The sequence below is a fragment of the Letharia lupina genome, assembly GCF_014066315.1.
Source record: "Letharia lupina isolate WasteWater1 chromosome Unknown contig_15, whole genome shotgun sequence".
NCBI lineage: Eukaryota > Fungi > Ascomycota > Lecanoromycetes > Lecanorales > Parmeliaceae > Letharia > Letharia lupina.
The window spans coordinates 1444499-1466615 of NW_023502984.1; the positions used below are offsets into that span (position 1 = coordinate 1444499).

Genomic DNA, 22117 nt, shown 5'->3' on the forward strand with positions numbered 1-22117 from the left:
TAATGATGTGTCGTGATTACCGAGCGGGGACCTCACAGCAGCAGAACATTGCAGCAGGTTCGATGAGTAGATGGACTCCGGTTGCAACTACCCAGCTACACGGCAATCCCGGAGGACAAACCTCCTAAGGACTTGTACAATTTGCGAAAGGGCAGAAATCTTTTTATCAGACATTGGCCATGTGATGCTGTCCGAGCCACCATCAGCATTGCTACTTCTTTTTCCTCCTTGTGAATGTTCTCCTAATCAGATTGGTGGACGGCACAATGGCAACCCTGGCAAACCAGGGTGTTGCCCAGACACTAAGGATCAATCTGAGTGGCAACAACGCCTTTGTAATTGCATATGCTGTGGCGAACCTTTGATTTGGTCAGCCATAGAAACCCCAGACCGGTTCGTACAATGTAATTTGCAATGGTAAGGCCGACATACTCAACAACAATCCTGGTCCCTCCTTCGCCCCGTCCCCACCACCTATACCTCCTAGCTTTGCCCTCTTCACCCAGCCACCCCTTCTTCCTGAAATAGTTCCCAAATTTCTCGACCCCATCACTGACCCACTTCCCTTCGCCGACGAATGGGGGCATCCATCTTGTGTAGTGAAACGTTGCGGCCAGTCCAAAGAGCGGGATGACGGCAGTCAACTCATGGAGGAGCAGAAATGCAGATATGTGAGTCAGGGGTGCATTGATCAATGGCGTAGTGTAGCCCTGCAAAAACTTAGGCAAGCGGGAAGTGATGCGAACGATGCGAGAGCGGGTCTTTTGGGAGGCTTCGGGCTTGATATCATCCGGCTTGGTGGCAAAAGCTGAACGCCCTTTGGCTCTCAAGGCAAGTGCAGGACGGGACCGTGCAGCCCATACGGCTGATAGCCATTGTCCCCGAGTCATAGCATTGTAGAGATTCTTTTTTCTCTCTTAGAGGCTCTCGTGCCGTGCGCTGGCCGGGTAAGCTGTCAAAAAAGTGAAAATTTCAGGAGTTGAAAGGTTCTCGATTCCACGTTGAATATGAACCCGGAACAATGTAATGTGTTGGTGTTGGGTCTTGGCAGAATCACGAAAATGAAAGTGCTTGCATTAGCGTGCCGCGTCGGCGCGTTACCCCAAGCCCTTAGTGGTCGAACACATGTATTGCTTCGCTGCAATACTGGAATAGAGACTCTTGATCTTTTGAGAAGACGTACGGATACGCAAACATGCCTCACAGAACGTCCTCTCCCACCAGCACCACCAAGTCAAAAGCCGAGCGCGCAAGACAATACCTTTCCGTTGGCGGCGTCGCGCGAGAAGATTCGGACGATGAGTTGGGACTCGAGGACCTTCCATGGGAATGGATCTACTCGAAGGAGCCAGCAAAGAGAGCCGGCGATGAGCGAGACGTTGTGGGAGCCCGCATGGGAGACTTCCAGTGCATGGTCGGCGACTGCGTCTTGCTAAAGGCAGAGGGCACGAACGAAGCATGGATTGGCATGATCTGCACGTTTGAGGAGGACGATGATGGCGGAAAAGCGGCAGATTTTATGTGGTTTTCTACCGAGAGGGAGATTAGGAACAAGGAAAAGAAGAGGACAGATGCGCTGCCAGTATGTTCGGAATTTTTTCAAGCTGTATTCGAGGCTAAGTGTGTGGCAGTACGAAGTCTACATTACTCCTTCGTGGGACATAAACCCTTTGACCTCAATCAACGGTAGAGCTTCCATTGTCTCAGCCGAGAAGTTCAAATCCAAGTATCCGTCTGGGAGGGTTCCACGATCGTCAAAAGATTATGGCAAGATCTTCATCTGCCGGAGAGGCTGCAATACTCGGACAGCTACCTACACCGATGAATTCGATTGGGAACATATATACAGTTCTGCCGACGATATACTGCCATTGATCGAGCGGGTTCAAAACCAGACCAAGGCAACAAGGAAGAGGAAAAGGGGCGATGTTGCTAACGAAGACCCTGCGGATGATTGGGATCCCAGCAACGAGCCAGATAAGCCCAAAACTCCGAGTAAGAAGCGCAAGTTCAGCCAAGCCTCAACTCCGACCTCGAAAGCAAAGCGTACTCCTCAAAAGTTCATCACCCCAACGCACAAGCGCATAGTGATCAAGAAAGCCTTGACATTTACACCTTTGTCCACCCGCATCCTGTCCCCGCACCACACATCTTCTCCCTTTCAGCTCGCCCGCACAAATCTCCATGTCTCATCCGTCCCTCTTACGCTCCCCTGCCGGACCGCTGAGTTCGACACCGTTTACACTCACCTCGAAGCAGCCATCTCTGCGGGCTCTGGCGCTTGTATTTACATTTCTGGCACGCCTGGCACAGGCAAGACGGCTACAGTACGCGAAGTCGTCAGTCAGTTGAATGCCAGTGTGCAGGCGGAGGAGCTGGATGATTTTATCTTTGTCGAGATTAATGGTATGAAAGTCACGGATCCACATCAGAGCTACTCGCTATTATGGGAGGCCTTGAAGGGGGAACGGGTGAGCGCATCGCATGCTCTGGGATTGCTGGAACGAGAGTTTGACCATCCGAGTCCGAGGAGAGTGCCGTGTGTGGTACTGATGGATGAGCTGGACCAGCTTGTAACGAAGAATCAGAGCGTCATGTACAACTTCTTCAATTGGCCTGGCCTGCGTCACAGTCGACTGATCGTGCTGGCCGTGGCCAATACCATGGACTTGCCAGAGCGGACACTGAGCAACAAGATCAGCAGTCGGCTTGGCTTGACTCGAATACTCTTCCCAGGGTATACACATGAACAATTGCAAGAGATCATCCGCTCCCGCCTCTCCCACGTCCCAGATAATATCGTCGATCCAGACGCCATCCAATTCGCCAGTCGAAAAGTTGCAGCGGTGAGCGGCGACGCAAGACGTGCTCTAGATATCTGTCGGCGAGCTGTTGAAATCGCTGAAGCTGAGAACATTGCTGCTGAGGACCCCCTGCTGGCTACACCCAGCAAGTTGGCAAGGAGAAAGGAGAAGAATAATACTACTTTTGCGCATGAGAAGTCTAAGGGGGGCAAAGTCACCATTGCAACAGTCAAGCAAGCGATCAATGAGGCGACATCCAGTCCTCTACAACAGTATCTGAAAGCCTTACCACTAGCCGCGAAATTGTTTCTTGCAGCCCTTTCAGCACGCACAAGAAGAAGCGGAGTCAGTGAATGTATACTAGGCGATGTTGTAGAGGAGGCGAAAAGGCTAGGAGTGATGGCAGCGGACAACCCGAATGTTCATGAATTTCTGTTGACGGATAGTGCTGCGAGCGCAGGCCAAGAGGACGGCTTGAGTCTAGGGCTCAAGAAAGGGGCAAAAGCAGGCGCCGTGCCCAGAGTGTTAGGCATGGGTTTCGCCGCAGCGGAGTTGGCAGATGCGGGCGTGATTGGGTTGGAGGGTGGAAGAAGCGGTGACAGGGTTGGGAAGGTCAGGCTGGGAGTAGGCGATGAGGAGGTCAAGCTTGCGTTGAAAGACGATGTGGAGGTGAGAGGATTGGGGTTTGGATAGAACTGGGTTTGGTATACTGCTTTTGACGCCCTGAAGCGTTTTTTCGATGATACCCCCTGAATCCTGAACACCTGCGCTATGATATGATGATATCTAGAAGCAGTTGTTTAATCAAATGCTTCAAGCCAATTGGATCACAGTTCTAGAACTTTTGACGGCCAAGGGTCGGCTTCCACTCAAGCGGGTGCGTCTCAGGTGTCGCATCAGCATTCTGCCTCCAGACCTTGATCGTCTTATCTGCCTCTCCACATATCAGCCGCAAACCCGTCTTGTCAAACGTCGAAGCGAAGATGCCAGACTCCGCATCCAAGGATCCCGGCTGGGCGGTAGTATCCAACGACTGATAGCGATGGCCCGTCTTCCAGTCCCAGAACGAGATTGATCCATTGTCACCGCCAGAGAAGAGCACATTGTCTTCGTTCACGCTCAAAGTGTTGATGATAGCGTTCTGTCCGTCGAAATTCTGCATGAACGCGCCTTCGGGGCATTTCCACTGCTTGATGCTGCCCGCGCTGCCACTAGCGAACGTCCATTCTGTGGGGTGGAGAGCAAGAGCTCGGACGCCTTTTTTGTGGTGGGTCAAAACGCCCATAGTCTTTCCAGCTGTCAAGTCCCAGAGTCGAACAGTCGTGTCGAGCGATGAAGTGATGACTTGAGGCTCAGCTGCTTCGCATTTGAGATCCGAGACTGTCTGCCTATGGCCGCTGAGTACGTGGACGTTGCTTCTTGTCCTCATATCCCAGACTCTTGCAACACCATCTCGACCTCCTGTGACTAGCACGTCCAGGGTAGGATGTAGTGCTAAGGTGTAGACGCCGCTCAGATGCCCGTGGTAATGCCGTATGACCTTATTCGTCTCTAGATCCCAGCATTTGACCATCTTGTCCTCCCCACATGAAAACAGGTACGGATGTCTAGGTGAAACTGCCAGTCCTCGTACAGTCGATATATGCCCCGTGAGTGTCAACCTCAGCGACCCAGACGCCAGGTCCCAGATCTTGATCGTTCGATCCCCAGCTCCACTCGCGAACCACTGATTGTTCGGCTCGACAGCCAGAGCCCGTACCCAGCCCAGATGACCTGATATGACGCGCATAAGTTCCCATGGCGCATGCCAGTCGGGCTTCGGTTGCTGTATGTTCTCCCTCCGTATCAAGCTCGATGAAGAGCGCCCCGTGGTAGTTCCATTGATATTCGGAGTAGCCCCAGACCCAGGAGCACGCAATGTCAAAGCTGTAGATGACCCTCCGTTCGCTTCGGATTTGAGAGGCATTCCCTCAATCATCTTGGCCGTTTGGGAATCAGATTCTTCTTGCTTGACTTTTTTGCGCCGTGCTCCCGCAGCAGCAGTCTTCTGTTTCGCTGCAAGAGCTGGAGGAAGCTCTCGAACATCTTCATATTCGCTTCGTATCCGTGAAGCTAGGCCAGCTCGTTCTGCGAGTTGGAAAGGATTCTCCTGGGGCCGTTCGGCAAAATATGGCGCTGGTGTGGTGTAATCAGATCCAAAGAGCTCTCTTGTTCTCTTAGCGGAACTCTTTGCAAGTGAGTCTACGGGCGCGGAGACGGCAGTCATTTTGTAGATTGCAATGGGATGGCGTCTTGTGCGGATGTTGTGAACTGTGGAGAGAAGAATAATCCTAGTCAAAATACAAACCGTTATTGAGATTATACAGCGCTAAGCTTCTTTGGTCAATGTATCACCAAGCAGCAAGCTAAGCGAGCTAGGGTTGATCCTTTCAACATGCAACCACAAAGAACCCCCTTCAATCTGGACTCTTAATCTGTATCTTCGCTAGGATTTACCACACTCACTTCTTACTATGGATCCGGAACAACACTCGAAATTTGCGATTCATGAGGCCGCTCGCGAGGGTAGAAGTATGCCATAGTTTTCTGCTCTGACATCGGACCCCGGCTTACAAGACAATAGCTGCAGCTGTAGAGTCTCTTATCAACGTAAAATATCACTCTCCAATACTAATCCTCGAAGCTAACCGCTCCAGGCCAATCCTCGGCTTGCAACAAGGCGAGATGATGACGAACGGCTTCCTATACATTGGGCCGTTTCCTACAATCACATGCCTGTAGTTGAGCTGCTAGTGTCGAGACAAGACTTTGATCCCGATGTTCAAGTACTCTCTTACTCGTGAGAGAGCGGTCTATCATTTTTACTGCTGACATGCGTGGCAGGATGCTTCAGGCTGGACGCCGTTGATGATCGCTGCGAGTTTGCGAGAAGGGGAATCCTTGGTCGATATGCTGCTGAGCAAGGAAGCTGACGTGAACGCGAAGAGTAGGCTTTCAATATGTCTCTAATTAAGCAAAAGGTTCAGAGAATGATGGTTGCAGTATTCCCATGCTGACTCTATGTTTCTACATATTCAGACTACAGCGGACAGGTCAATCTCTTCCCTAGACCTATCTCATTGCATCACCTAGACCGAAAGCTGATCCAGCCTGTCTTCAGACAGCATTACATTTTACAGCCTCAAAAAACAACCTCGAAATAGCGCGGAGACTCATATCCCACGGAGCCACAGCTCGCGTGAAAGACAAGAGAGGGCAGTTGCCTCTTCACCGAGCTGCTGCTATTGGTTCGGTGCCTATGGTGAACCTGATGCTCGAAAATAAGAGTCCCTTGAACGCTACTGATATCTCGGGCCTTACTGCTTTGCATCATGGTAAGTTCGCTGCACTCTTTTTGGGTCAGCGGATGATGAATTGGAGGCTGATGACTCAAAAGCGATCTCGGAAGGGCATGGAGACACTGCGCTGGTATTGCTAAAATCCGGCGCTGAGACGGACAAGAGAGATGTAGACGGGAATCTGGCGATCGATTTGGCACCAGACAAGAAGGTGAAACATAAGATCCGACACTTGCATCTCAACATGACTAAGTACTTATACTAGATACGGCAGTTCGTATTGCAAAGTGCGGAGAGAGAAGGCGTGGACATTGAAGAATCGCAGTAGTTATCCGTACCCTGAATGGGGTATCCGCTAGAACAACCCACCCGAACGCCTCAGGATATTGTACTCCTGAGTACAGCGACCCGCTTCCCAGAGCATATCACTGCATAGTGTTTTCAATCAATTCCCGATACATGCCTTTCAAATCCTGCACATCAGCCTTCAGCTCCTCCACCCGCTCGCTCTTCTCCCCAAGCATCTCAAGCGTGGTAAGATACCTCTCCTCCACCCCCTTCATCTCATTCTCTAATTCTTTGACTCTGCTCTCCCACCCTCTCTTCTCGTCCACCTCCTTCATGAGCCCAACAATCTGATCCCTTGCTTCATCTCTTTGACCAGACAAGCGACTGAGCTCATCTTTGTGACTAGCTTTCTCGCTTTCAAGACGCCGAACCGCAGCGGACATGCGCTCGACTAATTGGACAGAGGGGCCGGCACCGGCGGTGGATGCAGAGATTGCGTCATTGATGGTTCGTTCGGGGGTGGCGGGGGTTTGAACATCGAAGAAGTCATCGTTGTCATATCCAGAGGGCGTTCCAGGCACACCGTTATTGACAGATAGCTGGGGCACAGTGCTCAAAGAGTCATGACGAGATACAGGCCGGTGGTGCTCGAGATTTGAAGTTTGCAGATTGTGCAGAGGCTGCGAGGATGAGCGTCTGCTGAGCGGCCGTTCACTGGATGGGTGGCTGGTAGCCCCAGTGATTGCGAGACCTTGGATACGGCGGGCGTGTGGGCTGCGGTCCGCGTTGGACGATTTACGTGTGCGATTGTGGATAGTTGGGGACTCGATTCGGAACTGCTGGTAAAGTGTGTCTGGAGTGTTGGACCGCACATTTTCTTCTTTCATTCGAGCCTTTTCTTCTTCGATTCGTTGCGCTTGGCGTGCTTCCCATGCTTCACGTTCGGCTTTGAGGTCCTCTCTTGTTGCTGTGACTTCGGCCTCAGATTTGGCCAATCGCTCGTTGAGAGTAGCGAGTTGGATGCTGCGGGAAGAGAGCTCGTGGTCCATATCCTCTGTTTTAGCATTGACCCTTTCGAGCTCCTCTTCGATTCGTCTAGACTTCATGCTCTGCTGTACGTTAGCGATCGGTCCATAGAATGGGTCACAAAAGAAGACCATACTGTTTCCCGAGCCTTTCGTCGTATATCGGCTTCCCGTTTGGCAATGTCGTCCCTCTCCTTCTCCAAGATAGTAGCCCGAGACAACAGCGATCCCTCGATACCCTGCCAATTTTCACTAGCAATGGCATACTGGTTTTGCAAGGTCTCCAACTGGCGAAGAAGCTTGGCCTGCACATCCCCTGTTTGGCCGGCTGAAGCCTCTTCAGCTCGGGCGCGGTAGGCTTCTAGTCTGCTCTCTAAAATATTCTGCTCGCCTTGTCGTTCTATCTCGGCGACCCCGGCCCGCTCCTTTTCTCGTTCGGCTTTCTCCTTGAGCTCCCGCAGCTTATGTTGGTGTTGTTTCTCAGCTAGCTCTTTTTCGGCTTTGATGCTTAAAAGCTCATCTGTCAGGTCTGCCGCATGTCTCTTTTCTGCCGCTAGCGCTTCAGCGTTGGCTTTGACTTCCGCTTCTTTGGCGGCGGAGGTTGCCTGCGAGAGCTCGATCTGAAGATCCTGCATGAGCGAGTCTTTGGCATCTCGGTCTGCCCTGACATTTTCCAGATCTTTCTCAATTCGTCCGAGGGACTTAAGCCTTTCCAGTGCCCGCTTTTCGGCGCTCTCAGCCCGCTTCGCTCTCTCCTGAGCCTCCCGAGCCGACTTCTCATATTTTTCGTTCGTCCGCTTGAAGTCAGCTACGACCTTGTCGTCCTCGGTCGACTTCACTCGCAGCTTTTTGATGATACTTATATGTTTTAGCTCGGTCTGAGAGAGCTTTTGACCCTCTTCAATCAACAATGCAATTTTCTCGTCCTTTGCAGCCATCTTGTGCTCAATGCTACCCGATTGAGCCTCCGCTGAAGCATTCTTGGCGACTTCGGCAGCCTCTTTAGTTAAATATTGTAGCTTAGATTGTAGAGCATCTATCCGCTCTAGGTATATATGCGTCTCCTCTTGGCGCCGTAGCTCCGCTGCTTCATAATCCGATCGCATCTGCTCGATTATCTTTTCGTATTCTGCTGGCATTTTCAGGCTTGAGTCGATAAGGATGCCATTCAACTTAGGAGAGTCATTTGCATTGGGTGTCGTAGCCCTTGTCAACTCCAGAGACTGCCGCGCTGAAATGGAGCCACACGAGTCGGTTGAAGGGCGTGGGATATCGGACTCGTCTTTGGTGTCCTCTACCGTAGCCACGGGCGACTGAGCTGTAGGCGGGGTCGCTGTAGAAGATGCTTCAGAGCGCTGATCGTCAAGCTCCTGATCTTCGCTCGTCCTATTGACCGTTACTGTATCACCTGATGCCATCTCTTGCTCGCTTTGCCCTTGCTCATTTTTGCCATCTTGCTCGCGCTTAGACTCCCTCTGATGATCGGAACTTGTCCTTGGACTGGCCGCAACGTTTGCTGGACTGGCTGTCCGTGAAGGTACACCCGAGGGTGTCACTGAAGTATCACCCTTTTTGGCAAGATTGCGGTTGGCCATTGCCTTTGCCAATTTCTCATTGAGACGCTCTTGAGCTCGATTGGCTGACGCTGTCCTTGAAGGTGTCGGCATTGCGGCTAGGGGAACTGCCATGCCATCCTTCTTCCCTGGTTGCTCTTGTGTACCTCCATCAATTTTTGCCAGTGGGGCTTTTGTCTCTTCGTCTGCCAAAATGGTGTCCAGCCTCGACTCGACTCCAGCTAGGAAGGAGCCCCATCTTGAAGTCGATTTTTGCGCTGTAGGAGGCTGTGATGCCATCTCAAGCGCGAATTCTCGATTGCTCCAAAGCCTGGCAATTCAAGAACATACTGTATCAGTATCAGAGGTCTGCGGGTGCACTGATGGACTTCGGAGACCCTCGCATGCACCTAAACTATGACATGCTTTGCCGAGTACGAAGAGTGCATTTTTCTGGAGTGTAAGCGTATCAAATTAAATGTTCCTCGCAACTTTCGGACGTTGCTGATCGAGAATAATTGATTCTTGCTGTTAGATAAGATTACCGTCAGCAGATAATACTGTAGGTGCCACAATGTCTGGATCAAAGGTTATTCCTCACTCTTTTCAGAAGTGTACACTGTACAAGTAGACGATGTCGGAGCCTCTCCGGCGAACGTCAGCTCTTGCCGACCCGCTGCCGGGCCATCCCTGAGGCGATCCCTATAATTAGGGCACCTAAAGTACGAGTCTACCTTTCAATAATTCCCACATTTATCAGCATCGCAACAATTCTCTGAGGTTCTGGGTCTGGATCTATTGTCCTGGAAGTATTCATACACTATGGCGATCGCGGTAAGGTGATCTATCTGTAAATAGAGTATGCAGCTCTGATATTTATTCAAGGCAGTGGGCCAGATATGTTCGACAGCGAGCATGTCCAACAACCTCGCCCAATGTCAGATGTTGGTCAGAAAAGCTGTTGCAGCTGGCGCAAAGGTCCGTCTTCATGAATCCTGCGATCTCACCCATTCACTCAGCGTCTTAGCTCCCTAGGCACTTTTCCTGCCCGAAGCAAGCGACTACATAGCGTCCTCGCCCGCAGAGACAGTGTCTTTAGCTCGTTCTACAGAGGACAGCTCTTTCGTGAAAGGTCTACAACATGAGGCTCTCCAAGCAAGGTTGCCGATTAATGTTGGCATTCATGAGCCAGCGACCGGAGGGAAAAGAGTGAAGAACACGCTCATCTGGATCGATGAGGGAGGAGTTATTACTCAGCGCTACCAAAAACTCCATCTTTTCGATGTCGAAATCAAAGACGGTCCTTCAATAATCGAAAGCAAAAGTGTTGAGCCCGGCTCCTCTATCCTGCCTCCTTTCCCGACCAGTCTCGGTTCGATGGGCTTGATGATATGCTTTGACCTGCGATTTCCCGCACTGTCTGTCCGAATCCGTGATCTCGGCGCTCAAATTATCACATATCCGTCCGCCTTCACAGTGCCGACAGGCAAGGTACACTGGGAAACGCTCCTTCGGGCCAGAGCCATTGAGACGCAATCGTACGTCATTGCTGCTGCACAAGTCGGGCCGCATAATGAGAAAAGAGTGAGCTATGGGCACAGTATGATAATCGATCCCTGGGGTAAGATTGTCGCCGAGGCGGGTGGTGTGGAGGAATGGAAGGGCGAGCCGGAGATCAGCGTGGGTGAGGTCGACTTGGGAGATTTGGAAAAGGTGAGGAGGGAGATGCCTCTGCATCTTAGGAGGGATGTTGTCGACGTTGTGGAGACTAATTGAAAGAGTAAGATGGACGCGTAAAACAAGTAGAGGTCCCAAGCTATCTAAATTTCTAAATCTAAGAAACATCGGACTACAGACCGCCAGAAAGCTGGGGAAGGGAGATATCTCAAATCAAACAAGAAACATGCAAGAGGCCACCAATACACCATAAGATTCGTGAGCCTCGTAAATCAAGCGTCGTCATCGTTGCCCCAGCTAGCCGGGCTCTTGCTTCATGTAAACATCCAGGACCGTGACTTAGAACGCGACCTGGACCTTCCGGGCGACTTCTTCCTTACCAGTAGCAGATTGTCCTTTTCCCTCCTGAGCTCTACAGTGGAGTCAGTGATCAATTTTCTCTCGCGCAGTTTCTTTGTGTGGTCAAAGAGGATTGTTTGATCGCCTTCTGGAATCCACTGCTTGATGACGATGTAGTTCGAGTCACGCTGATAAAGTGGTGTCAGCGATACAGACATTCAATACGGCAACGGAATAGAAACCCACCTCGTCCCACTCCCAAGGCAGATTGTATTCATCCAATGTTTCCGGACTCACATGCTTCCGATGCACCTTGATGTACGTCGGCCGCGTCAAGTCCTTGATCTTGATCTCCTTGCCATGACCATGTCCCTTTCCCTTCTCCCCCTTCTTCAGTATCTTCTCGATACTCTCCTCGTCATACCCTGCCTGGCCAAATGTCTTCTTTACCCTCTCCTTGAATTCTTCGTCTGCCTCTTTCTTCGCCTTCTCTTTCTTGACTTCTTCCTCCGCCTGCTTCTTGTTGTACTCTTCGATCGCTTTTACTTTAAACTCGTCCTCTTCCTTCTTCTTCTTGGCCTTCTTGGCTTCTTTCAGGATCATTTCCTCCTCGTATTTCTCGCGCGCTATTTCCTCCTTCTCCTTCTCCTCAAGCTCCTCCAACTTCTTCATCTTCTTTTCCAACTCATAGTCGTAATATGGGCTGGGGCTCCTACTACCATGACTCCTACTGGGCCGCCTTCTCCGATGAGGGCTAGACGCTCGTTCGCGATACTCGTCTTCTGAATCATCGTAGTGATGGTCACGTCCATAGGAGCTTCTCCGGTGGTGGCTATGGCCGTGCGGGCTGCGGCTGACAGAGCGGTCTTCATACGGCGCGTTATTGATGACGATCTGCGCGGGACGCCGCGCCGCTGCTGAGTGGGAGCGGTGAAGGCCTCCACCTATGGCTGCGCCGGCGGGGACGAGGAGCCCGTTGCCGTCTTGGTAATAGACTGTTTGGCCCAGCCGGCCCCTGTTGCGGCCAGGGCGAGTATTCATAACGACGGGAAATCCATCGGCCCCAGGCCACTCCCCATGCTCCATTGCTGCTGCTGTACGTTCGGTGGAATGTTCGGTGGAATGTTCGGTGGAATGTTCGGTCGAAGTTCAGATGGAAGCGGAGTTGAGCGTAAAAGCAAAGGCCCAATTTCTACCTGGGCGTTATGAGGAAGAGTATCGGCTAGAAAGACATTGAAGACATTGGCGGCGAGGTCATACCTTTTATGTTTTCACGCTCGTGCGAGGAGGGGTTGAAATCCTTCGGTGGGGGCTATTTACAACTAGGTACCTTTAAAGCCGAGATTACGTGAACTGGGGGCCTGGATGATTTGGATGTAACCCTAAAGGCCCCTAATGCACGGGCTCACAGCTCGGCAGGGGTGAAAAAAAGTTCGGCAGGGGTGAGTAAATGCTAAGTATATGCACCTCGTCCGGGGTGAAAGGGATACACTCAGCATATGCCAGCACCTCATCGGGGGTGAAGAAAATTAAATACAGTCCAGCGATTTTTACGTGTGCGAGATACGGGAATCCTGTTGAAATTTGGCCCCCACGCATCCCAGCCATCGTGTTTCTCAGTCACCTGATTTTGTACTGTACTTAGGATCTAGCCCCGAAGAGGTTTTGAAGAATTAATCTGTCCGTTCTACATATCATATATCTGAAATTTTAATAAATTCCTATATATAGAATATGCGGTGCTGATGCTTAGTATATGTAGATTTAAAAAAGTCTATAGCATATACATAGTATATGCCTTTATCCCCCTCTAAAGTGCCGATATTATTTTCGACCCGGCCCGAGTTCATCGGGGGTGAAACGGATACGTTCAGCATATGCTATGAGTTCATCCGGGGTGAAGCGAGCTTCACCCCTGCCGAACTTTTTTTCACCCCTACCGAGCTGTAACCCGCTAATGGGGACCTCTACGTTACCGTACCTCAGAAAGATCGATAGGGCAGGCGGGAGCTCCCCTATAAGGCTGGAGAGCCTCCGTGGCGATTTGCGAGACGCCTCGCCGCGTAGAAGAAGGCTGTGAAAACCCGCGAAGCCGCAGTGACTCCCCCAACAGCATGAATTCGCAGGCAGCAGGAGAGCCATCAGCTCGCTGGCGTCATCGGATTGTTCAGGTATGTCATTGCGTTGAGGCCTGGCCTTTATGACTGTCAGCGTGGCGAGCACTGTTCGGAACCTTCTTCCTCAAAATTTGTTCCTTTTCGTTGCACAGAAAGCAAATCAGAGGACGAGGTTTCTGGACAAAACGTCCGGGCCGATTTGCGCTATTGATTGGCGGAGATTGCATTTACAGACTGACTCATTGTGCGACTGTCCATATTACATACCATATCATAGAAATTATCAGCTGGCTAAGCGGTGAAGCGATGGAACCATAAGCAGTAATCCCAGACGGTAGAGTGCACGTCATGTGCGAGTAAATGTCACTCAATGGGATTGGAACTTTACTAATTCTTTTGGTTGTTGTTTTTTCTCTCGTACCTATGCATTTGCCCAGTGAGCAATTACAGAGTACCCAGATTAATGATCCGGAAGACCTTCCTATACTCAGTGTGGTATGCCTACCATGGTGATTTTGATCATGCAGCCTATCCGACGTAGCACTGTACTCACTTTCCTCAAGTCTACGAGGAGTCTTCCGTTTGCTGGATTGATTCCCTCTGCGACCCTTTACTCCTTAATGGGTCACCCCGTATCCCACATCCTCTCAACCCTCCTCTCTCTTCCCATTGCATGCATGGCTGGGTTTTTGCGTTGTATGTCTGCATCCATTTCTGAAGGTTTTGGAATATCGGTGGACAATGAGCCTAGATGCCGCATCTTACATTTCTCAGCTTTCCATGAAGCCTACAGATTAATATTATATCAACGAGTATCAGGACCAAGGACGTCAAGCGCAGCGTGCCGTTCGAAATCTACCAGGTCTGAGCGTGGGATCCGCGGAGGAAGAGCGGCGATAGGAGGTACTGCTGGCAAAGGCTCGCAGGTCTTTTCCTTGGTGCTTCGAATACGTGCCTGCCTATACACCAAAAGCTTTAAGATATGTTTTCTCATTGTCGAGCTATGATTGAAGCCTCATAGAAAGTAAACATGGCCAGGCAAGCTGTCAGGAAAACTTACCGTCTAGGTACTAGAGGGCGGCGACCATTTTGCTTTTGCGCCGAATGAGAGTAGAGTAACGAGAAGCGGTTATTCACTAATGAAGCTGCATGAAGCTTGGGCCTAATTCGATGTAACTCCTGGCATTGGGCGGACGGTGGGTGTTGATAATAATAACTGGCGGCCTTCTGTGGCGCATGTCAACACACCACAAAGTACGGTGGGTGGTTTTTGAAGGTCTTGGCATTTCGGCAACTTGCCGTGCGCACCTCTTCCGCCATCTTTCAACCAAAATTCCGCCCCTCTGAATCGGGACGTATGCGCCTCTCGTTACACCATGAACGGTCAAGAGAATCATCAGACCACGGATGGCCCCTATTACAATGTCACCAAGACATCCCAGGCAGGAGACAAGAGGAAAAGTGAAGATGACGGCCCTCCCGAATCTGACAAGAAGACAAAGCGAAACCGATATATCTCCATTGCTTGGTGAGGCGCCCATCCAACGAACAAACGCGGAGTCCCTAATTAACCATTTCATGTCACAGTAATGAATGCAAGCGCCGCAAAATCAAGTGTAATGGACAGAATCCTTGCCAGCGATGTGGCAACTTGTCTCTGGAGTGTGTCTATGCTCCCAACTGTGCGTGCTCTGCCGGCTTTAAGGACTCACCGTAAGCATCTTCAGTGAGCTTAGACATCCATGCTCACCCGTTGTACAGGGAGTATCGTGCCATGAGTGCCCATATCCAGTCACTGCAGGAACAGGTCAACATCCTCTATGCTAACCTCGAAGCTCTGCGCAATGGGCAGGGGTATATTACCCAGCCAAACCATGCCCAGGAACCGTTCCCCTTACATCCTGCTCTTGCTCACTCGGACTCCTCGGGGCCATATCGGAACGCTTCATCGCCCTCACAGGCTCACGGAAGCCAGCCTCGTTTCCAGGGCCCCACAAGCTCTGCTTTCAGCTTCGATGTTGCTCGCTCGAGCTTACAAACAATGGGAATAACCGCACCAGAAATGCAGGAAGACGGAGGATATAATGACGATGAGATGACTCCCAGAGGTTCACCGCGCCAGCTCCAAGCACCAATAGCCTCAATGACGGTGCATCCCAACAAAGACCCATTATGGAAGATAGGCAAAGAAGAAGCGATCAGGCTTTGCCATGTCTACGAGGAAGAGATGGGTATCATGTATCCTATAATCGATATGGAGAAAATTATTACACAAGCGAACATATTGTTCACTTTCACAGAGGCAGCAGCGCGAACAGGCCTTATGAACGGAGCCATGTCCGGCCCTGATCGGCTCGCGAACAACGACGTCAATATTCTCAAGATGGTGCTGGCTATTGCATTGATTGTGGAAGGAGGGGGTCAGAGTGACCTGGGAACGATGCTGTACGAGAGTTGTCGAGAAGCTTTCGAAGGACGATTATCAGGCCCGGTCGAGATCAAGGGCCTGATTCTCTTAGTACTTGTGGTATGAATACCAATGAGCTCATATTCAAGTTTATGCTGACTCCAGATGAAGGCAGAGTATCATTTTCAACAGGATGAGGAAGTCCAGGCTTACCGAATCATTGGACTAGCATCCCGTCTATGTCTAGAGATAGGTCTGCATGGTCGTCAAACCATCGCGAAGATCTTTCCCAATGGTGAAGACCGATCGTGGGCTACCAAACTTTTTTGGTCAATCTATGTTTTAGATCGGCGGTGGAGCTTTGGTACAGGGATGCCTTTCGCTCTGCAGGACGCGGACATTGACCCTCACTTGCCGCAGCCGGTAAGATCAGATGGTTCTTCAGTTGACGCTATGACGCTAACAGACCAGGACGACTCGACCCCCTATTTGACCGCTATGATCGCGTACAGTCGTATCTCATCCCAAGTCTGGCGGTCCACCACCAAATTTGAAGGCCCCGGCAGTGAGATCAACAAAGACGGCATTGGCTATCTCGATTTTCAGATCCTGCAATGGCACAATAACATCCCCGAGAGCCTCAGGTTCCGTCAAGTGGACAATGCCATGGATACCAACCCTACCAGTCGGGGACAACGTCGTCTGCAAGTGATCCTCATATTGCGGACAAATCAGATGCGGGTGTTAATCTACAGACCTGTTCTACACTCGGCTACGAACATTATGGAAAATAGGGGCTACGCTCAAACCGTAGTGGACGTGGCTAAGGACACGATTAGGGTGCTGACTCGCCTGAACGAGACTACTGACATCTACCGCACGCAACAAGTCTGCTTCAACTACTTCCTCATCTCAGCACTAGCTGTACTTTTCCTCGCGGTCGCGCATGCGCCTGTGGAGTTCAGTCGTCAAGTCAGAGATGAATTCTACATGGCCCTGGATCTCATCAAAGGGTTTAGTGCGAAATCATATATCTCGAAGCGCCTTTGGAAAATGATCAAGGGGTTGAAGGAGGTTGGACCGAAGCTTGGAGTCATCTCGCGCCAAGCACTGACCGATCCGGACGACGCTCACTCCTCGGCGGCAGTGGCCATGGCTGGTCTAGCTGGCCATCAAGTTGATCGGGTGGCCGCGTTCACTTCAACTCAGCAACCGAGTTCGCTGGGCAGCAGTCCCTTGGACGGCCAGCAGATGAAGGATGAATTGACCAATCTGTTTGAAGCAGCAGGTGGTTACGGCAATAATCTCTTTGCAAGTAATCAGGCCTTGGATGGAGTGAATGGCTTCGTAGGATCTCAGGGAGAGATGGTTCCTGCAACAGGGGGCATCAGTGGAGTCTATGGTAATGAAGGGGAATTTTCGAGGATTATGGAATACCTCTTTTAATTGCTAGGCTTGCATATACCCAATCGGTAGGGACACGAATACTGGTTCTGGTCCATGGTTCTTGCGTTGGCTATGAAAGACCAGAATCCTTCTCAATATCTTACATTACTTGGCTAAGAGTGGTAGTCCTGTACTTGAGTGAGGTACCTAAGGTAAGTACTGTACTTTAGTAATCTCGGTAGTACAACTTTACTTTACTTACGGTAAGCCCCAGTGGGAAAGAGGCTTGGCAAGGTTAGAGATAGGCGCCTTAGCCGCAGTGCACAGCCCATTGAAACCCCACTAATTTGATATCAATTTGCTGGTCACTGGTCAGCTGTAATGAGCCACGGAGATCACCTATGAATGCGCAAAAAACACCATCCACCGACTATCGGATGTTTTGGTGATCTTCACAGCTTGACTGATCCGATTTAGTGGGTGTCGTATACCACTAGCCACACTTTCACCATTCCTCAAGTGACCTTGGGTGCAGCACTCGAGGCAGTCGCGAGAGCCAGAGCAGCGAGTCTGCAAAAGGATCTGACCTGCTATGCGCCTATGATGCATCTTGACACCAAAGCTATCTCTATCATACTCCATCCACCATTACCGTCCCCACTTCGGACATTTCGGACATTCACTACTTCGTTGATACTTTCACCACCGATCCCGCACTTGGAAGCCTTGTGATTATCGTTCTAATTTTCGTGGCATAGACCTTGTCACCATTGAACGACCCCTACATTTAAATCATCTGGCCCCCGGAGTAGGGCGTATTTTTTTTGGGATAATCCACAGCATTCCCCCAAAAACAGGATCAACCACCACGGTGTCTGCCAACGGGGATTCGTCGTTGGCGCCTCAGCTTGCGGATTTGAGCCTTGCTTCGCCTGTAGCATCTGGATCTACGCTCTCTGTCACCCACTCAACAACCTCCGTCATGTCTACCTCCTCAGGTACCCCCGAATCTTGGATCTCTTCCTTCTGCGGCCTCCTCGGCCACGAATACTTTGCCGAAGTTTCAGAAGATTTTATTGAAGACGACTTCAATCTCACCGGCCTTCAAAATCAAGTTCCCATGTACAAAGAAGCGTTAGAAATGATACTAGACGTGGAACCAGAAGAAGACGAGGAGGAAGAAGAGGAAGAAGAAGACGAGGAAGATGATGACGAGGACGAGGACAATGACGTTGAGATGCGAGATGAAAACGGTAACAGTGTGCCTTACAGGAGAGGTGCTGAACGCCGGCATATGAAAGTTGCCAACGACATTACCGAAATAGAAAGCAGCGCAGAGCTCCTCTATGGTCTTATTCACCAACGTTACATAACATCTAGGCCGGGCATACAACAGATGGCAGACAAATACGAGCTTCAGCACTTTGGATCCTGCCCACGCGTCTTTTGCAATCAAGCCCGCGTCCTTCCCGTCGGCTGCAATGACATACCAGGCCAAGAAACTGTGAAGCTCTTCTGCCCCTCTTGCCTGGACGTCTACACGCCCCCAAACAGCCGGTTTCAATCTGTCGACGGTGCCTTCTTCGGAACCACATTCGGTTGTCTCTTCTTTATGACTTTCCCCGAGTTTGACGTCTCCGCCAAAGGCGATCCACTGAACCTCGCCGCTACACATCCCGCCTATGCACCTCCTTCACCCACTTCGCAAGCAGCCACAAATTCTGCCGCAGCAGAAACAACAAAACACTCGCGTTCTTCCTCGTTGACTTCTACTCCTGTCACAGCCACTTTAAATCCTACAACACTCTCATCCATCACACCAGAACCTTTACCAGTACAGCCGAGCCATTTGAATGGAATCGCTACGTCTAACCTCGCGCCTGGCTTAGGTCCTGGAAGGATACACGAACCGCGCATCTACGGCTTCCGAGTCAGTGAAAGGTCGAAGACCGGTCCAAGGATGAAGTGGCTAAGAATGAGGCCAGCGGACATGAATGAACTAGACGAGTCGAGAAAATGGCATGAGCTTTATGGTGGTACGGAGGACGATGTACAGATTGGAGGAGGCGGAGAGAACGGGGGAGCACAAGTGGAGGTCCCGAGTGGGAGGAGGAAGAAGGCGGCGAGGAGTCGAAAGAGAGGGGTTGGCGTGACAGATCCAGGGGCCGTAAATGGGGGTGGAGTGGAGGCGATCTGACACTTGCAGTGATTGGAACATTGCAAAGGAGTGTTCTGGCGTATGGGGTTACAAGGGACTTTTGTTGGCATTCAAGAAGGGTACTTGAGCAGAAGAAGAGGCTACGCTTAGGTCTCTGTATCAATGATTGAGATTGCAAATGTTGCTCTCGCAGCGTGTCTACCATGTGTAAATGCTTCCGTCCGAATGCTCAGCCAGGTATCTCGGACCGCGTCATATCTCGAACACCGTAGCGTTGTTCTACGCCACCTGGTGGGAAACGGTTGCGGGGAGTAGCCGGCGCTCAGGCATGTGCTCCAGGGGCTCGGAAACAAGGACAGTAACTGCTGGCATGTCCAGAAGGCAAAGGGCCCGAGAGAGCCGTATGTGAGAGGACTAATACCTACCTGGGGGAAAGAAGGGAAGTTCAATATGCAGTCACGTTGACAAAGGAGAACAGCAACCAAAGTCATCTGTCCCGATTGGTTTCCATCGTAAGTGTATCTCGTTCTTCCTAGCCTATTGCATGCACACATGCTGGTTCCTCAGGTAGCATGTCCATTGATGCTACGAAAGGCATATAGAGCCTCAAAACGCCTGGTCTTTGATCGCTTAGAGAAAAACGCCTTTCCTGCAAAGAAGCCAGTAACACCGATTACGGGTATACCCAGTCGTTAATACATGAAAGACATAGGGAATAGGTTGTGGTGGTAGATGCTGTGGTTAGGGTGAGTGACGGAGTATGTCGAGGCGTAGATTTGGCGAGATGAGGTGATGATTTGGTGCAAACGGTATGGTGTAACTGCATGGTGTAGTGGTATGGTGTGTGTGATTGTGGAGACTTGTGAATCGAGAGAAAAAGTGGAATACTTTGACCGAAGGGGCGTTATCGGACAAGCGAGGTGAATTGTGTTCCCGTGGGATTCTTTCAAGACCTTTCCAGCGTCATCCCGTTGGCTGCGCTGGTTCTCCACAAAGATGTAGATGAGGTGGGATGTAGCAGGTCCCAGTCCTTCGGTGCTACCGATTGTAGGCGCCTACACCAACCATACCGGAGCTAAAGCTGCCACTTCGATCGCCAAAACCTGTAGGATTATTCCCATAGCCCTTGATAAGAGTAAGTAGATAGATCAGGGAATATAAATAGCATCGAGATCATCGGAGGATCTTACCTTCTTCCGCTTCTTGGCGGCGCGGCCACTCTTCCGGCTAAATTGAGTATCGCCAGATGAGTAGCCTCCTCCAGTGTCAGCGTCATCGTCCTCAATTCCTTCGGCGTAACCTGTGTAGCCTTCGAAGCTGGCGTCGCCATATGATCGCTTTTTATTGGTGCGCTGTGGTCGAACGGTTTCAGCGTTCGCAGTGTTACCGTTAACCTGGCCGTTCGCTTTGGCCAAAGGTTTATTGGGAATTTTCGACGCTTTGGTCGCCTCGACCGGTTTTGGGTTGTCATTCCCCAGAAGATTCTCCCACTCATTGTTGTTTGGCAATGGCCCTGGCTGCATCTGCATAGCCTTGTCCAGCTTGGCCAGTATTCCACTAGGAAGACCCTTGTGAATGTCTTTGCCGCCGACTTTCTGGTTCTGCCACTCCTCCTCCGGCCATAGCGTCATCTCCCTCAGCCCCATCAGTTTTCCTTCCTGGTGCTTGACCGATCGATTTCTGCCAGCTAGTCCAAGTGTCTTGAGTTGACCTTCATAAGACTTCCTCATCTTGTTGATCTTCTCGCCTGTGACTGGGTCGGATCTTGCGACTGTAGCTGCGAGCGGCTGAAGGCCGAACAACGAAATGAGATTTTGCGTGAGTGGCAGGGTTTGTGGTATTGGTGCTACCACGAGACTCATGTGTCAACCCATGCTCTACAAGAGAAGGGTCAGGCAGAGTCAGTGTGGGGTCTTACGCTTTTGCTTTGACGACTGCTGGGTCTCGTCATCCTTCTCTGTTGAGTTCTCGGGAACGGGCGTGGTTTCCGCTCCTGCTGCGGCTTGGCCCTTTTCTGGAGCTTCTGGATCGGCGACATTCGACGAAGCTTCCTGAACATTGTCTAGGGTAGTATCCATAATGTCTTGGTCTTGAATGCGATCCGCGATGCGCTGGCCGGCATCATCGACGTCCATGGCGATGGCAGATATCTTCTTCCCATGATTTGATGTGAGGAGTGGGTGAGTGAGGATAGAGGTTTGCGAGGTATTGAGCTGGTTCATAGGCTGCTTACGCTATTCATGGACGGAGTAGGTATTGAAAGAAGAACAAAGAGACGACTCAGACGAGAGGAAGTGAGAGCAGTGCGGGAGTACCTTAGCGTAGGGCGGTGATCGGTGGTGGCTGACGCCGAAAATGTCTTGGCATTCATTTGGCGGAAGTGAATTGAATACAGTAAAGTATTAAGTAAAGTAAGGTAAGGTACTTTAAGGTAAAGGGCTATTACACGGGACTGCGGGGCTTGGCAGAAATTATGTCTCGCAGATGAATGAACGAGGATACCTCAATAATACTCTACCGTACCTTACTCTACTGATACACATAAACACTAATACCTTCCCACTAAAGAATCATTGCTCAATGGCAATGCAACTGATTATGTCAATAGTAGCGATTCGAGCGTCCTCGGTGCCTGAGATGGGGAGCATGCGAAAGTAAGAGGTGAACAATCGTCCCAAAAATGTGTGTCATTGCCGCCTTTGGGACTCCAGCCAATCAGGATTGAAGATGGTGCACGTTCAGAAGGCACGCGACTCTTGATCGACTCTAAACATGGGGGGGTTTCTGCTCTTTTATCAAGGAAGAGGGGCACACCTCTTCTTCTTCTACTTCTTCTACTTCTTCTTCTTCTTCTTTTTATTATTATACGACCACTCATCTCTTAATTTGACACCAGCATCCTCTTCTTCTTCTTCTTCCCCTTCTGCGCTATCTACACACTTCATTTGCCTCAATGCGAGGTCTCTATCCCAATTCATTGACTATCCTCTGTATCCTCCGCACGTGACAATCTACTCTCTTTGAC

At 50.7% G+C, this 22117-nt stretch overlaps 10 protein-coding genes across 10 annotated transcripts; 5 read left to right on the forward strand and 5 right to left on the reverse strand.

The window, feature by feature from the left end:
• Positions 1 to 211: 211 nt before the first annotated feature.
• HO133_002761 (uncharacterized protein) lies at positions 212 to 890 on the reverse strand (the record flags this gene model as incomplete). Its single annotated transcript, XM_037293686.1, has 2 exons — positions 212 to 359; positions 433 to 890. 2 exons carry the CDS (start codon positions 888 to 890, stop codon positions 212 to 214), a joined length of 606 nt encoding a protein of 201 aa, XP_037150515.1.
• Positions 891 to 1195: 305 nt separating this feature from the next.
• On the forward strand, positions 1196 to 3497 carry HO133_002762 (uncharacterized protein; the record flags this gene model as incomplete). The annotated part of the gene is made up of 2 exons (XM_037293687.1): positions 1196 to 1582; positions 1632 to 3497. The coding sequence occupies 2 exons, from the start codon at positions 1196 to 1198 to the stop codon at positions 3495 to 3497; spliced, it is 2253 nt and encodes a 750-aa protein (XP_037150516.1).
• Positions 3498 to 3639: 142 nt separating this feature from the next.
• Positions 3640 to 5070, reverse strand: HO133_002763 (uncharacterized protein; the record flags this gene model as incomplete). The annotated part of the gene is made up of 1 exon (XM_037293688.1): positions 3640 to 5070. One exon carries the CDS (start codon positions 5068 to 5070, stop codon positions 3640 to 3642), a length of 1431 nt encoding a protein of 476 aa, XP_037150517.1.
• A 247-nt stretch (positions 5071 to 5317) lies between these two features.
• On the forward strand, positions 5318 to 6470 carry HO133_002764 (uncharacterized protein; the record flags this gene model as incomplete). The annotated part of the gene is made up of 8 exons (XM_037293689.1): positions 5318 to 5375; positions 5428 to 5453; positions 5501 to 5629; positions 5688 to 5790; positions 5883 to 5896; positions 5965 to 6178; positions 6241 to 6353; positions 6408 to 6470. 8 exons carry the CDS (start codon positions 5318 to 5320, stop codon positions 6468 to 6470), a joined length of 720 nt encoding a protein of 239 aa, XP_037150518.1.
• Positions 6471 to 6567: 97 nt separating this feature from the next.
• Positions 6568 to 9308, reverse strand: HO133_002765 (uncharacterized protein; the record flags this gene model as incomplete). Its single annotated transcript, XM_037293690.1, has 2 exons — positions 6568 to 7539; positions 7593 to 9308. 2 exons carry the CDS (start codon positions 9306 to 9308, stop codon positions 6568 to 6570), a joined length of 2688 nt encoding a protein of 895 aa, XP_037150519.1.
• A 522-nt stretch (positions 9309 to 9830) lies between these two features.
• On the forward strand, positions 9831 to 10784 carry HO133_002766 (uncharacterized protein; the record flags this gene model as incomplete). The annotated part of the gene is made up of 3 exons (XM_037293691.1): positions 9831 to 9842; positions 9894 to 9986; positions 10044 to 10784. The coding sequence occupies 3 exons, from the start codon at positions 9831 to 9833 to the stop codon at positions 10782 to 10784; spliced, it is 846 nt and encodes a 281-aa protein (XP_037150520.1).
• Positions 10785 to 11024: 240 nt separating this feature from the next.
• Positions 11025 to 12110, reverse strand: HO133_002767 (uncharacterized protein; the record flags this gene model as incomplete). Its single annotated transcript, XM_037293692.1, has 3 exons — positions 11025 to 11097; positions 11184 to 11212; positions 11271 to 12110. 3 exons carry the CDS (start codon positions 12108 to 12110, stop codon positions 11025 to 11027), a joined length of 942 nt encoding a protein of 313 aa, XP_037150521.1.
• Positions 12111 to 14517: 2407 nt separating this feature from the next.
• Positions 14518 to 16994, forward strand: HO133_002768 (uncharacterized protein; the record flags this gene model as incomplete). The annotated part of the gene is made up of 5 exons (XM_037293693.1): positions 14518 to 14669; positions 14729 to 14854; positions 14903 to 15668; positions 15720 to 15971; positions 16020 to 16994. 5 exons carry the CDS (start codon positions 14518 to 14520, stop codon positions 16992 to 16994), a joined length of 2271 nt encoding a protein of 756 aa, XP_037150522.1.
• Positions 16995 to 17916: 922 nt separating this feature from the next.
• HO133_002769 (uncharacterized protein) lies at positions 17917 to 19131 on the forward strand (the record flags this gene model as incomplete). The annotated part of the gene is made up of 1 exon (XM_037293694.1): positions 17917 to 19131. The coding sequence occupies one exon, from the start codon at positions 17917 to 17919 to the stop codon at positions 19129 to 19131; it is 1215 nt and encodes a 404-aa protein (XP_037150523.1).
• Positions 19132 to 20130: 999 nt separating this feature from the next.
• HO133_002770 (uncharacterized protein) lies at positions 20131 to 21314 on the reverse strand (the record flags this gene model as incomplete). Its single annotated transcript, XM_037293695.1, has 3 exons — positions 20131 to 20217; positions 20283 to 20938; positions 21011 to 21314. 3 exons carry the CDS (start codon positions 21312 to 21314, stop codon positions 20131 to 20133), a joined length of 1047 nt encoding a protein of 348 aa, XP_037150524.1.
• Positions 21315 to 22117: the final 803 nt, after the last annotated feature.